This window comes from Micromesistius poutassou (genome assembly GCF_964030765.1).
Source record: "Micromesistius poutassou genome assembly, chromosome: 8".
Taxonomy (NCBI): domain Eukaryota; kingdom Metazoa; phylum Chordata; class Actinopteri; order Gadiformes; family Gadidae; genus Micromesistius; species Micromesistius poutassou.
The window spans coordinates 15,715,987-15,731,738 of record NC_140278.1 but is presented as its reverse complement, the minus strand read 5'-3'; the positions used below and the strand labels follow the sequence as shown (position 1 = coordinate 15,731,738).

At 45.4% G+C, this 15,752-nt stretch overlaps 1 protein-coding gene across 1 annotated transcript; it reads left to right on the top strand.

Moving 5' to 3' along the window:
• Positions 1-1,269: 1,269 nt before the first annotated feature.
• smg5 (SMG5 nonsense mediated mRNA decay factor) lies at positions 1,270-14,240 on the top strand. Its single transcript, XM_084472087.1, has 22 exons — positions 1,270-1,649; positions 2,116-2,214; positions 2,578-2,701; positions 3,379-3,535; positions 3,886-3,975; positions 4,568-4,657; positions 4,872-4,950; positions 5,137-5,262; positions 5,646-5,714; positions 6,000-6,262; positions 6,597-6,734; positions 7,244-8,191; positions 8,370-8,539; positions 8,752-8,827; positions 9,825-10,000; positions 10,337-10,495; positions 10,679-10,738; positions 11,171-11,330; positions 11,598-11,688; positions 11,794-11,868; positions 12,135-12,273; positions 13,175-14,240. Exons 1-22 carry the CDS (start codon positions 1,585-1,587, stop codon positions 13,256-13,258), a joined length of 3,438 nt encoding a protein of 1,145 aa, XP_084328213.1. The 5' UTR covers positions 1,270-1,584; the 3' UTR covers positions 13,259-14,240.
• Positions 14,241-15,752: the final 1,512 nt, after the last annotated feature.

Genomic DNA, 15,752 nt, shown 5'->3' with positions numbered 1-15,752 from the left:
GAAAGAACTTACACTGACTTAACAGTATCCATCAATTCAATAATAGATTGATATTTAATACAAAAACAATACAGAATCAATTATCAGTCACCAAAATATCAATATTACATCCCTCACACACAAAGGTGATCTCTTATGGAGGAAAACAGGACCGTCTTTGCCCTTTGAGCTCTCAATGATTGTAAAAGATATTCAACATTTTTTAAGACATGGGGGATACATGGGAAAGGGCATCCTTCTTGGCTATGATCGGGTGATTTTAAGATACAAATAGAAAAAACATGATTTTGCGTATGAGGAAATTAGCCAAAAAATATGTAGATAGTTATTGAGTGTTTGCTTATTAGTATATTAGTATAATTACAGAAATAGATGCTACAGTACATTCCAGTACAGTGTATCATGTTTCAGCATGATAATAATATAACAATAACATATCTTATTCAATTATGTTTGAATGTCGGAATGGAAAAGCAGATCAGCCAACAGTCTATCTCGGTCCTCCTCAACACACATACGCACACAAGGACACTCACAAACACACACACACACACACACACACACACACACACACACACACACATACACACACACACACACACACACACACACACACACACACATAAACACACACACACAGGCACGCACACAAATACACTTATCTCTCCCACTATCTATTCATTATTATCTATGCTGTGTTGATTTTACAGACCAACTTGATGATGATATTTTCAAAATTGTACCTCTTGTATACCAAAGGTAAATGTTGCCAATTATGTTGGCAGTCTGGGCTGTTTAAAGAAAACTGCAGAGGGAGACATATCCACATATCCGCTTACTTTGTACATTTCAAATTAGTTTGACATTACATTCAAATTAGGTTGATAAAGGTAAATTGGTAATAGTAGCAATTTGTATCATTGATGAAGACAATTCCAATGCGTGTCTTCCTACACTGAGTCAGTTTATATTATATATTGTGTATATTACAGTTATATTTACTGACTAATTTGTCCGTAATTCAAAGGTTCTCTATTCCAAAATGTCCTTTGGGAATATAGTTACCTTTTTTGTATTTGTATATGTTTTCTGCATAATTGTTCTAAATCAGATTGTACTAAATCATTATTCTAAATCAGAATTACTGGTTACCCTGAACCACAAATTACTGCTATTTCTCGGGGTTATGGAATCCCTGGCAACCCCGTTTTAATCTCGCAAGAACCATGTGTATTCTCGCGATATTTGGCCAGCCACTGCTCAGAAATAATGGCCGCCTTCGTAGCAATGGTCGGAAGAGGGAACAACACAAGCAAGATATTAGAGCGTTTTAGCTGACCAGCAATACTATACGTACAGCGGCGCCCCCTTCTACCTGATCTCCAGGACGTATGGGTAGAGGGGGTATTGCCAAAGGACATAATAACGGGAGAAAGAATAAGATAGACTGATATTAGCTGGGTAGCTAACAGTGTCTGGCTACCAACACGGTTGTCACTGCCGGGAAACAAGCACGAGTGTTGGGTCGGGGAGGTGTTGAGTGACTACTAACTGAATTGATCAAAAATCACTACGATTGCTAAGATGAGTGGACCAGGGCAAGACAGCGAGCCAGAAGCGAAAGTACTTCTCATCAAGCGTCTGTACAGGTGAGTAACGTTAAGCAAGGCCGTTTTGCACAAACTAGCCCAGGGAGTCTTCTTGTGCTAACCAACCTGGGTTATTGTATTGTATTGTACAAGCGTTAGTAGATCATTAACGCTGTTAACACCGCTGACGGGATGCTTGAAGTCACTCAAACAGCTTTGTCTAAGGTAAAGAAGGATTGATCATGAGCATCTATATTGGGTGATCTAGAGAGAGCAGCCTCACAGTATATCAGAAATTCAGTGTTCCCCAATATGATTTTGCTAGTTAGCTGGTGTTTGTTCACCCTCCTCCCAAATGTTTGAGTGATCATTTTTTATCAACCAGTCGAAAGAGAAAGGGATGTCCAGCGCTCTGCGATGGACATGGTCACCACACTGACTCGAAATAATTCACTGGTGTTTTTTTTTGTTTTTTTTTGCCAAGTCACACAGCAATGCTGTTCTCTTCTCTTCCAACGTCAACCAGGGCGGTGGTGGAGTCTGTGCACAAGCTAGATGTCATCATTGGCAGCAAGTCATCTTACAGGGAGGTCTTCAAACCCGAGAACATAAGCCTTCGCAACAAGTAAGTCCAGCTGTTTAGGAAAGGATACTATAAACTCCTGATTGGCATCAGTAAAGCCACGTAGTGTAAACACTGTGGACTTCTGTTGTTGTCAAGCTTTCATCATGCCCAACATTTTTAGTACCTCAAAGTGTATGTGTTGTGATTCTGCGGTACTATTTACATTCTCTCATAAGCCAGTCCTCCCCTTGGGACACACCTTTTTGCTTTCATAATAGCACTTTCAGAATAGCACTACGAGCCATTCTGCTCGTAGTGTGTGGCAATGCATTAGCTTTGATGAACACAGCACTGTGTTTTGGGAGTGTTTGTTTTTTAAATGTTCCACAAACCTTTAATGTGTGTGTGTGCGTGTGTCTTCAGATTAAGGGAGTTGTGTGTAAAGCTGATGTTTCTCCACCCTGTGGACTACGGGCGCAAGGCGGAGGAGCTGCTGTGGAGGAAGGTTTACTACGAGGTCATCCAGGTCATCAAGACCAACAAGAAGGTACTGCTATACGACAACTGCTATATGATATCGTATCTGACTCATAAACAAGAGGGGCATATGATTATGGCGTGATGTGACTCACCTAGCAACCCTGTCAGTTGTCAAATTATGTTTGCTTATGAAGCCACCGCGACATTTGTGCTGGATTGGTTACCCGGAACCTGGCAGAAAGTGTATGGCTGTTCCAATTTCTGTGTCAGCTGGTTGTTATTTCGCATGGCTGTGTTTGTGTTTGTGTGGGCGGAAAGAGGAACATGACTTATTTGTCTTAGATTCAGATTCAAAGTGTTCGTATTTGCCTTATCTCTTTGTTATTTGTTTCCCTCCTATGTGTTCCTTCTCAACAAGTCTTTGAGTCCTGCCAGGTTTTTGTGACTGTGCCCCAATTGGACATAGCACTGGTCATGCATTGTTCTACTTGTTCTGCCTGAATGATTTGAATTTGAATTGTAACGCATTCACAACTGTCTAATATACCTCATCGATGTAAAACTGCTGTTGGTTTAGATATGCATTCTGTCTCGCGACAACAACTACATGACTATCAGCCGGCGGTCTAGGGCAAACACTGCCCTGGAGTGACCGGGTCGGTAGGTTGCATGTAATCTGGGCCTGTGAAAGCCCCTGGAGCCTGTTAATTGTCTTGACATTTTCCCTTCCCCACCATCTTATAGCACATCCATAGCCGCAGTGCCCTAGAGTGTGCCTACAGGACCCACCTGATCGCCGGGGTGGGTTTCTACCAGCACCTGCTGCTGTACATCCAGTCCCACTACCAGTTGGAGCTTCAGGACTGCATCGACTGGACCCACGTCACAGACCCCCTCATCGGTCAGTTAACGCACAACACATGCACTTAGGCCCTGAGAGGCATGAGGGCACGACATGCACAAAGTTACTGATAAAAACCGAACCCAACACTCAAATGTTTTTCAGTTTTCTAATTAATTTTCATAACAAGTTTATACCACAAACTACATGTTAACCTGTTTCCCTGAATTCAAATAAGAACAATTTGTATGGCAATAACTTTCAAGAACAATGTTATGTTTAAGCAAATGTATGTCCAAAAATAATTTATATTCATCACACATTTCAATATCATAAGAGGTGACCAATTGTGAAGTAGTAAAAAAAAAATAAGAGGTGACCAACCATTCTGACCAAAATGTCTTCCGCAGGTCGTAAGAAGCCAGTGTCTGCCTCCCCCAAGGAGATGGAGTGGGCCCAGATGGCTTGCCACCGCTGCCTGGTCTACCTCGGAGATCTAGGTAACGCCAACATCATAATATTTTTCTATCGGCCTCTGTTTCTAACCACTCTTCTCACATATAGCTTTCGTCATGTTGCGTATATGGTCAATAATGTCCATGCATTTAGTAAAAGGCACGTCTTCCTACCAGCTTGTTTCAGGAAATAGTTTCACTAACTCACTTGTATTCTGATATTAACTCATTTGTTTTCTACTGTCGATAATATCAAAAAATTTCTACTACCATTTTTTTCGGTATCTTTTATATAAATTTATTGTCACAGTTTGTCCTCCATCTAACTTAAATTTCCTGTCTGGGATCAACTTGACCTTGTGCCTTGTTCAGGATGTCTTTTATTATGGTGATATGGTTGATTAAGTTGGACCAACACTGATTTAAGTTAGCAGTCCAGCTTTTCTTCTGGACTCAGCACATGTTGGGAGATTGGGAGTAGGGAGATTTCTACTCTGTGTTCTGCAGCAAAGCGTTGGCATAGAGTGGTAATCATGTTCCAATTTGACCATCTGTTTAACTCTTTAAACATCTATGCCCCTGACTGCTAGGTCAAGTTGGGTTGTACAAATAAAGCAGTGTTTTAATTCTCCCCCAGCCCGGTACCAGAACGAGCTGGCAGGGGTGGAGGCGGAGCAGCTGGCCGAGAGGTTCTACCACCAGGCCCTGTCTGTGACGCCCCATGTCGGTGAGTGACTTCCTCGTAAAGCCCTAGCACTTCAGCATTTGTATGCTTGTATCTACATGCACAGACCTGAAGAATCGGGTTAAATATTTCCCCGTATACCAGACGATCTTTATGTTAAAGGAAACATTTAGGAGTGTTAAAGGATGTTTTTTTTTTAACTCGATTCATGAAAATTAAATCATATTTTCCCTTAACTAGTTGGATCTTTGTACAGGCATGCCTTTTAACCAGTTAGGAACTCTGGCTGGGAGCAAGTTCTACAACGTGGAGGCAACCTACTACTACCTGCGCTGGTGAGAGCTTTTCTTCCTGTCCTCACCAACACCAGTCCATAAAGTGTCCAATCATATTCATCCTAATGAATATAGTCCAATCATGTCCCTCCATATAACGACAACCTCTTCTGTTCAGACTTCACTCACTTTACCACAGCACTTTTGTTGAATCATAACATTCCTTTCTTCCGGTGTGTCCCCCAGCATCCAATCAGAGACCCCCTTCGAGGGCGCCTACGGCAATCTGAAGCGCCTGTTTGACAAGGCGTCCAAAATGTACCAGCAGGTGAAGAAGCAGGAGATGAAGAAGCTCTCCCCGTCGCGACAAAGGTCAGTGGGTGGATTCTGAACGTCCGGGAAAAACTGTTGAAACTTCTAACTGAGGAACAAAAAACGAACCAATCTGTTTATTCCCTTTAAAACAGACCTAAACCACTAAAGGTTCTATAATGTAACTTTATATACATGCATACATTCTACGACTCATTTACTGTTTATACCTCGTTTTACTATTATCGTCCTGTGCTAATGTAAAAACAAGGTTTTGTTGTTAAGTCACCAAGCTTGACCATGCTGGCAAAACATGGCAAGTACCCTGTACATCATGTTCCTATGCCTCTTTCTTTCCTTTTTTAAAACAACTATTTGATTTATGCCAACTGTCACTAAAAGCACTTCTGGCATGTGTGTTTGACCTTTGACCCTTTCCCCAGGTCCAGAGACATCAAGCGTCTGTTGGTGAGCTTCATGTACCTCCAGAGCCTGCTGCAGCCCAAGAGCAGGTGAGATTTTACAGACGATTCGACGTCTTTCCTCATGCATGTATTTATCTTTCATCCTGATCTCCTCACCTGACCTCTCCTCGTTCTTTTCTCATCTGGCTGCGTATGAATCTTTCTTTCTCTGTCTCTCTCTTTGTCTCCTTCTTTGTCTATCACTCTTTCTCTTGGCCTGTCATTGTCTCTCTCTCTCGCTCTGTCTCTCTGAGTGTGTCTCTCTCTCTCTGTTTGTCTATCACTCTCTCTCTCAAATGTATGCATCTCCCGCTGACCTCTTCTCCCCCTCAGCCTGATGGAGGCGGAGCTGACGTCTCTGTGCCAGTCAGTGCTGGAGGACTTCAACCTGGTGCTCTTCTACCTCCCCCCGCCCCCCCACTCCGGAGTGGGCCCCCACCTGCCCAGTGTGGAGGAGGAAGAGGAGGAACTGCCGCAGCAGCTGCAGTTGGCCCACAATGCAGACCCCACAAGCCCCTCCCCTACCATGCCCGACGCACTGGTCTTCAAGATGGTGGTTACCTGCCTGATGGTTGTGCACAGTCTCAAGAGAGGAGGTGAGGGGGTGGGTGCTCACCTGGGTGAGGGTGGAGGGTGCAAATTGGTCATGATTGTTGTGCTGTGTGGGGTGCGGTACATTTTTTGGGGTAATCATTTTGTATGGCAAGTTTTGTGTCACACATAAAGCTAATTCAGACTGCCATACCACAGTTAAAAGACAATTAATGAAAGACTAACATCTCAAAGGGAAATGTCACCTAAATGTAAAATGAACAAGAATGCTAGTGCACATTTACCCTTCTATTAAGTCCCGGCAAGTCGGAAGTTCTGGAAGTCTGTTGCCAGTACCCTTTGAGTCGGGCTCACGCATGCCTTGATGTTTGCTTGCAGGGTCGAAGCAGTACAGCGCGTCCATAGCCTTCACGCTGGCCCTGTTCTCCCACCTGGTCAACCACGTCAACATCCGCCTGCAGGCGGAGCTGGAGGACGGAGAGAGCCAGGTCCCAGCACTCCAGGCTGACAACGCAGGTGAGCACCTCCTCTGGAGCTTCCTCAGAATCAGGCTTGCAGTAGGAAGTCACCTGGTCAAACTCAAAGAGGGAAGGCTCCAGGCTGCTCCACAGATGTAAATAATGACAAATACTTCTGTGTTAAGGGTCAGGGTGACCTTTAGTGCAGCTTTCCTATGGGGAGAATCTTCTGACTAAATACCCATACTGACTGCAGGCTACTCCACAGTTTCTACCCAGTGGGGATGCTTGGCCTGATTCTTTGTACACAACAATCCTGCACTTCAGTCGGAGAGTGATGCATCCTCAATATACCAACGATGTGTGTGTTTGTAAAGTGTTTTCTCAATGACAATGATGTGGGAAGTCTGTTCTATTCAGCAATATTCTAGAGTCAAACAGAGAAAAGAGGCAAATTGATCCATTTGTTTAGACTCTGACCTTAAGTGTGTGGGGCTGGGGGTGTGGGTGTTTGACTCTGGGTGTTTGACTCTGGGTGTATGACTCTGGGTGTATGTCTTGACCCAGATGACCAAGAGACGCAGGACCTATTGCAGCCGCTGGCCGACCCCAGTGGGACAAAGCCCCTGGTGAACGGCTCCTTGCAGCCTGACCGGGACGCCCAGGAAGACGGGGAGAAGGCCGGCGGTCAGGGCCTCGAGATGAAGGAGAGTGGTGAGGAGTGCAAGGAGGAGAAGGAGGAGCAGGAGGAGGAGAAACGGCGGCAAAAAAAGAAGTACACGCGCCTTTCCCACCTCCGCCGGCGCCGCTGCGGACGCAAGGATGTCCACGCGGAGGACGAGAGCGACCTGAGCGAGGGCTTCGAGAGCGATGAGGAGGAGGAGGAGGAGGAAGAGGACGACGGCGGTGGGAGGAGCTCCGTCGACCCCGTCGAACCTGCCGTCAACTCCGCCTCCTCCAAGAAGGAGGTGAAGCGGGACGAGGTCAGCTGGGCCACCGGCTCAGAGGAAGAGGAGGAGGAGGAGGAGGAAGAGGAGGGTGGCACCGCCTTCGACGTTGAGACGGACTCGGACATGAACAGCCAGGAATCCCGCTCTGACCTGGAGGACATCGAGGAGGCCGAGAGCTCGGAGCTCCCCGAGGGACGGCCCCGACAGCAGGGGCAGAGGGACGACGAGGAAGGCGACGGAGCGGAGGAGCAGCAACGCAAGGAAGGCGGTGGCGGCGACACCCCTCCCACCACCAATGGGCCGCTGTTGCCGGGCAACGACGCCAGCATCATCAGCAGCAACCTTCAGGCCATGTCCTCACAGCTCTTCCAGGCCAAGCGCAGCTTCCGCCTAGCCCCCACCTTTAGCAACATGCTGCTACGCCCCCCGGGGTCCGCCGACGCCACTAGCCCCTCCCCTGCTCTCACCACCACTGCATCCTCTACCCCGGTGAACTCACCCCCAGCAGGGGACACGCCCCCCAGTGACGTGACTCCCCACACCGTCAATGGAACCAACGAAATTGGTAAACCAACTGTCAATCTCTGTCCTCGAACTATGAAGAGGGAGTCGACTGATCAGTTTCAGTTTTTGATAATCATTAAATCATTACAATGGTGTTTTCTCTATAATGATTTAGTTAATGTAGAGGCATTTTATATACTTTATATACTATATACTCTACTGCACCTTCTTTTCAACAGATTTGGACTCTGATTCAGAAGGCAGCCAGCACAGCAACCCATCAGCATCTAGTGAAAAAACCCTGTCAGAGAAGATGCAGATCCTGACCACTCAGGGCCTTATTCAAGTGGTGAAGGTCTTCATTGATTGGCTGAGAACCAATACAGATATAATCCTCATGTGTGCCCAGGTAAGATACAAATATAATGATTTTTCTCCATGCAGCAAGATTCTCTTATTATAAAATGTTTGTCAGTATTATGTCCCATGATATTTTTAAGGGTAAATTTTGAATATCCTTTTAGGTGCAATATAAAGAAAGCTTATTAATATACTGTTCTTAAGTAAGTAATATACTATTATACAGACTGATGATCATCTGATCTCTGGTTGTTTGCTCAGAGCTCCCAAAGCCTGTGGAACAGACTGTCAGTCCTGCTAAACCTGCTCCCAGACGGAAGCAAGATGCTGGAAGCAGGTGAGTCCAACACCCTGCCTATTGCCCCTCTCTCGTTGAGACGGGCTCGTGTAATGGATTTGTACGGTAGGAAGCTCTGAGATTCTGGTTTTTATCGTAGGGTCTCGTCTTAACCAGCTCTAATGCTTGGTTGTATTAAAATGTAAACCATTTCTATTTCTTCTTCCGAATCAGGTCCTGAACCCTGTGTGAACATACACCTTTAAGAGGCGGGTCAAGGACGTTCTATGCGCTCTCCCTATTCATCTACCATTTGGTTGTTTGGCAGACTCTTTTATGCCAAGACATTTTGGACTAAACAGTATATAAGCTCCTTTGGGAGCAGGTAGGTGTTAGGGCATATGGCTTAAGGATGGGGGATTGAATCCTGAACATCCTCACCACTGGACTGCACCGTACTCTTTATGTCCTTAAGCGCTTCACACACTGTGTGTGTGTGTGTGTGTGTGTGTTTCCTTGGCAACGCTACATGTTTCAAACTGTCATGCGGTTGGTCAACATTCCAACAGGTGAATGTGGACCAACAGGAGGAGACTTACGCCCACTCCTCTGTGTGCCTCACCTTGTCAGCCCTTGTGGTCTTAACAGATCTGTTGACGGCTGACCAGTAATATGGTTAGTCATGGTTACAGAGTAGTCCCAAGGCTGTTATTCTATGGCTCAGTTCCTTGAAATAGTTTTCATATATCCAATTACCACTTATAAATCATTGATTTAAATTTTTTTATTTTATTTATCTATTTCTTGATCAGACATTCATCACGATATGACCAAATTTGCGATGAGCGGATATAGCTTGGTTTCTCCTTATCCCTGTTGGTGTGTAAGACTTATGAAGTAAACATTGGAGATGTAGAGGGAAGCTGGGTAAAGGATAGGAGTGGGCCTGTGAAGACCCCCCCCCCCCCCCCGCGGTAAGACTGTGACTATGGTTAGACCATGGGAGGCGTCAGCGGTGATCGTACCTCCAGGCTGACCGGTGCTGGCTGTGTTTCAGAGCTGGCCCTGAGCCCTGAGGTGGCAGCCCTTCTGGGGGAGTGCGAGCAGCCCGGCCTGGTCCAGAGCCTGCTGCTGCCTGAGGACCTGGCTCTGCGACATCTCCCAGCCCTGGGCCTCGCCCACCGCCGCCTGGACTACTCCCGCCCCCGGCCCTCGCTCAGCCCCTTGCAAGAGGTGGAAGCACACACACAGGAACACATGCGCGCACACCATACACAGACATATGCAAGTACACACACAAACACACACACCCAACCACACGCACCCACTCTCACACTCACACGACATCTCATTTCAGCCCAGGTTTAGGAGATTCACACCTTTGTGTTGGGGAGATGTTCAGCAGCCTACATTCATATTCATATACCATGGAGACTACACTGCTAGAGGGTGTGCATGTCCGCATGCGTGTGTGTACTTTCTTCATCACAGTTGTCAAACTACATTATGGTCTTGTATTATACGTAACTTTCTCTGCACTTCCTTCTCGTTCCTCTCTCTGTCCCCCAGTGTGTCGTGCGTGTGTGCTGCATCCGCAGTTTTGGCCACTTCCTCACCAGTCTCCAGGGCAACGTGCTGCATTTCAACCCGGAGGCGGGCATCTTCACCAGCATCAGCCAATCAGAGCAGGACAACCTGGTGCAGCAGGCTAAAGCCCAGTTCCGCATGGTAAGTGACCGCTCAGTCACTGACTTTTACTTATACTATAATATTTATTAAATTAAGTAGTGTTAAATCAATCCAAGAGAAGGGAAATCCAGGATGCTATTAACGCAGCATGACGTGGTACTTTACTGATACTGTGGAGACTGGTTGAATGTGTTTTATATCTTTTATCTCCTGTTTGTCCAGGCAGAAGAGGAGGCTCGTCGGAACCGCCTGATGCGGGACATGGCCCAGCTCAGACTGCAGGTCAGGAGGTCATCACTCAACACTCATGCCGTTATCCTGGTTGTGGTGCATGTGGTGTATGGACCAAAATGTACAGCCCTCTCCAGTGGCACTGTGTAAAATAAAGATGGTGGAAATTTAAATGATGACATTCCTTTATGGGTTACATTGCATCTATTGATGTATTTAAATTCTTCACTTGGTGAGATAGATTCATGTGTGTTTTGATTTTATCTTCAAAACATTTTGTAGGCTATCTGCATTTGCTGCAGAAACAGATAAGATAACAAAACAATTATGCTGGAACTTCCTACCATATTTCCTTTATCAGTCAGAGTACTCACTTCATTCACTTGAATTTTAGTCACTGTATTATAGTAACCTTTGTATATTCACCTAACACCTTCTGTGTGTATTGCTCGTGACTCATGCATTATGGTTCTCCACCTGCAGTTGGAGGTTTCCCAGCTAGAGGGCAGCCTGCAGCAACCCAAGGCCCAGTCCTCCATGTCTCCCTACCTGGTCCCAGACACAGCAGCTCTCTGCCAGCACCTCAACCTCATCCGCCAGCTGGCTAGTAGCGGCTGCTTCATTGTCATCATCCCACGCACAGGTAGGAACCCCTGGGCAAAGGTCGATACCTAGGCCCCTCCCTCTTTGAACACCTGGCCACAGGTTACCCTGATTTCTTGTCTGGGATTAATAAAGTACATCTTAACCTATCCCTTGGATTACATGGGCACAAATCAGCCCAGACAAAAGGTACTGCATTCAATCCCCATGTTAATTGTCACGAGCTGTGAACAGCAGGAGTTATATTTTAGTCCCAGCTGGTTCAGCCAAAGTGTTCCAGGTCTCTTACTGCTCTTGTGTGTTCTAGTGATCGATGGGCTGGACATGCTGAAGAAGGAGAATGCGGGAGCGAGGGACAGCATTCGCTTCCTGGAGTCAGAGTTCCGCAAAGGCAACAGGTGAGGGGAAATCGATCAAACTGTCCTTTCTGTTGTAAAGCTATCTTCCAGGTGGCATGCCTCTGATGTAATGACTCAATGGTCCTGTTTCGGTTCTCGGCCCAGATACATCCGTTGCCAGAAGGAGACGGGGCGGAGCTTTGAACGGGACAAGCTGAAACGGCAGGACATTGAAGCATGGTAAGCCAGCATAGGGATAATGGCTGGAGGCATCCAAATGCACCTTCTGCACAGATCGGAGTTATTGTGTTAGCACAATGAGAAATGAGAAATGGCAAAAGAGGAAAAACAATGTAACCAATGCACAAGTGTCAAACATTTGCCCACTACACTGATCATGCACAAAAGTGACTGTGAGCAGTTGGATATTAAAAGGAGCAATACAATTAAATTTAACTCATAAATTTTGTTATTTATTCTTTCCTGATTGACTGCTCTGTTCCCAGGCATCTGTACAAAATGGTGGACAGCTGCCGCCAACTCACCATCTCCCAGAGCAACGGAGATGATGACACGGCCGGCATGGTGACCATTCTGACCGGTCACGCTGTGGAAGAGCTAAGCTCTCGCTCTGCGGCCATGAAGGTCAGTCTCCCAGATATAAACATGCCTGTCAAACTGTCATAAAACCTGTCCTATCAAACTCTAAACAAGGATAAATTTGTCAATTCCAGCTGTTGAATTTAGCTGACTTTTGACTTGTGTTTATACAAACGTGTGTTTATTCACACTGGTTTAAACTACCAGATGTCACGATGAGATGATTATGAGTCAGAGTAGCAGGCACCACAGAGTGGTCTATTGATGGAGAGCTTGTGGATGGGAGATGCCTTTCCTGGAAGAAAGAGCAGCTCAGTCTTGTCCAGATTGAGCTTCAGGTGCTGTGTCAACATCCAATGAGAGAAGACGGCCAGAAACTCAAGAGATTTGTGCTTCTACCTGGGTTTCAGTATAAAACCCAGGTAGAAATAATATAATTTGTTGTCTGAATAGCTGTGGTAGGAAAGGCCATGTGAGTGAATTACATAACCCAGTGACTTGGTGTTCAGAAAGAAGTGGATGGGACCCAGGACAGAACCCTGAGGGACCCCAGTAGTGAGACTACAAGGGTCCTACAGATTATTTCCATGTTACTATGCAACTGCAATCGGTGAGGTAGGATGTGAACAGGGCAAGTGCAGAGATTGTGGTTCACTGTGACAAAAGCTGCTGAAAGTTTATCTGTGATGGCAAGGAAGGCTATCTCAATTTAGTTGCCTGCCTTGAATCCAGCACGGTAGAGGACCAGAAAAAAATTCTGACGGAGGAAAGAGTTATGGAAATAAATTACAGAAGGGAGACCGGTTGGTAAATATGATTGGCAGTTTTGGTTTCTTTGAAAGAGGGTTCACTCTGCTTTAACCCTAAAAAAAGGTGGGAAAGGGGTAGAAAAGCGGTGTTGATGTGATGGGTGGGGAAATTGACTGGTGCACTGCTCGGTCCCCAGGCGGCAGTCCAGGCAGCGAGAGCGGCGGGCATGGAGCTGAAGAACATGGTGGAGTTCTACCGGCAGTGGAAGGAGATTGGCTGAGAGGTCCGAGCGGGGCGGGGTTCGGCGCCGTGGACCGCCGATCGATTCAAACACTCGCTCCCTCTCTCTATCACTCTCTCTCTCTCCCACTCTTTTGCTCTGTGTGTATCTCCGTCTCAGAGGTAAAAACAACTCAAAGGAAAGGAGGAAGGATAGACGAAAAGGAAAAGGATGGATGGAAAAGGAGAAAGGAGTTAGGCTAAGGAGGGCTGTAAAGGTGAATACAGTGGAGGAGATGAAGGGTGAAACGGAGCTCAAAGTAACGGTAGATCTCTTCCCCCCTACCTCCTCACGCCCTCTCTCCCGCTCAAAAAAAAATTCCCCCAGCATAAACAGTGACCCCTAGTGGTCTGTGGTCCGGATGAGGAAATGGTGGGGGTGGGAGGGATGCTACACATCTTTAAAATGCTGCCAGTTCACACCCTAACCAGGCATATACTGTATATGTTAGCGACCAAGAGTACATGCGCCGTCAAGAGCGAATCTCTTGCAAACACACACATACATACACACACAAGCTCACATACTTACACACTCTCATGCTCAGATACATCCATCTAGGTATATAGTAGAGCTGTGTTTGTCTTTTTTGCTTCCTCCTTCCTGTCCCGTGTTTGAGAGCAGGGAGCTTCCTGTCCAGCGTCCGGTAGCCAAGGGGTTTGGTCAAGGCCAAGCTGTGGAAGGCAAAGTGTGTTTTCTGAAAAAAGAGAGAGAAAAAGAAAAGCGCACACACTGTTAACTTAACAACTCCGGCAGGCCAAGCTACCGGTTTTAAATCTCAGACAGGGCCTGGTGATCCGTCTATGAGAGGGGCAAGATGGTGGGCTTCACAGTCTCTGGGATTATGCTCTCCTATGTGGCTAATCTATTCTTTCTCCCACCCTCCATTATTTGCGATGTAATTTTGTTACTAGTGACTAATGTATTGCTGTTTGTGTAGGATAAAAGATCTATATATATATATATATCTATATATATATATATATATATCTATATATATATATATATATATATATATCTATATATGTATATATCTATCTATATATGTATATATCTATATGTATATATATATATCTATATGTATATACATATATCTATATGTATATACATATATCTATATGTGTATATATACGTATGTATATATATGTATGTATACATATGTAAATGGCGGGTTGTGCCCGATTGTGGTTTTAATTTGGATTTTATTTTTGTACCCATCAATTTTCTTTACTTTTGCTTTTTTCTGTTTTTGTAAGCAGTTGTGAATGAAATGCGAAAAAATGTCAAGGGAAGGGAAGAGATTGTTGTGTTTTGTTCCACCGAAAAAACAAATAACTTGCTCTTACTCTTCTGAATAAGACTGTAGTGCTAGTAACTCCGGGTGGACTCGTAAAGTTGTTTTGTTTGATAACGGCCGTGATCATCATCGACATCTGTTGAATGCTGTCCCCGAGGGGAACGGGGCTTGTGCACCAACCCTTAGGAAATTGCAGTGGGCCTAGTACTGACACCTGTGAACCCCTCGATGCCATGCCTGTCTACCATCACCGTTTCCATAGCAACTGATCTGTTATACACAGCGTGGAGGAAAGGCAGTCTATGTGTGTGTGTGTGTGTGTGTGTTGCCTCACATTGAACAATAAAGAGAAGCCTGTCTAACATCCTCGTCTGTGTTTTATTGACTGGAGTCTCAATCAGATCTGTGTCGGAGATATGTGAACTGCTTCTGAATTGAACCGGTTTCAGTTCTATCACTATTAAAACTTCACTACCCTTAATCAACCAACTCATTAAGGAAAAAAAAAAACCTGGCTCCCTCTGAAACTAGGTCTCGGCTGTTCCTCGCTTTCACGGTTAGCTCTCATGCCCCTTTCTGCTGTGGGCCCCATGCCCGCCAGAGACTAAGCAAACTGCCCCAGGCTGAGTATAGCCAAATCCTCAGACTCTATGGACCGAATAACCACAGATAGATCTTTGGCTCAGACTTCTTATGTTAGTTTCTTCATGGAAAGGGTGGGCGGTTTTCATGTCTAGGTCCGTATCAACTCTGGGGTGTGAACAGTTGATAACCATCAAATGACTTAAGGAGCTTTCTTCATTAGAATGTCGATGAAAAGGTAATTTTTAAGTGTCCTGCCAGTGTGGATTTTATGCGCAAGTGGCATTTTTTGTTTTTACTTTCTTCAAACCATTAAATTACTTTCTTAATGTTGTACTTTATTGCATAATATGATATGCATTTAAATGATGCTGGCATGTCCCAGATTACAACACACTAATGTAGCCTGTTGGATGAACACTGATGAGATGCAGGAGCTGCCCTAGTCCTCAGCCATGTCTCCTGCTCATACATCAAGGTTTATTTCCCCAGGGTTGGGTCTAGCCATGAGGGTCCTATTTATTTACTAAGGAGAGTAGTAGGTTGTGTCCAGTTTGGAAGCGAAATTCGATGGCACGTTGATTGTTTTTGCCAATCTCAATTATCACTTTTTTA

Bases quoted from the DNA above. Each gene is read 5' to 3' on its own strand.
- smg5 (XM_084472087.1), top strand. From the start codon at position 1,585: ATGAGTGGACCAGGGCAAGACAGCGAGCCAGAAGCGAAAGTACTTCTC. The intron at 6,263-6,596 runs GTGAGGGGGTGG...GTTTGCTTGCAG, and splicing joins GCACAGTCTCAAGAGAGGAG to GGTCGAAGCAGTACAGCGCG. The intron at 12,274-13,174 runs GTCAGTCTCCCA...CTCGGTCCCCAG, and splicing joins CTCGCTCTGCGGCCATGAAG to GCGGCAGTCCAGGCAGCGAG.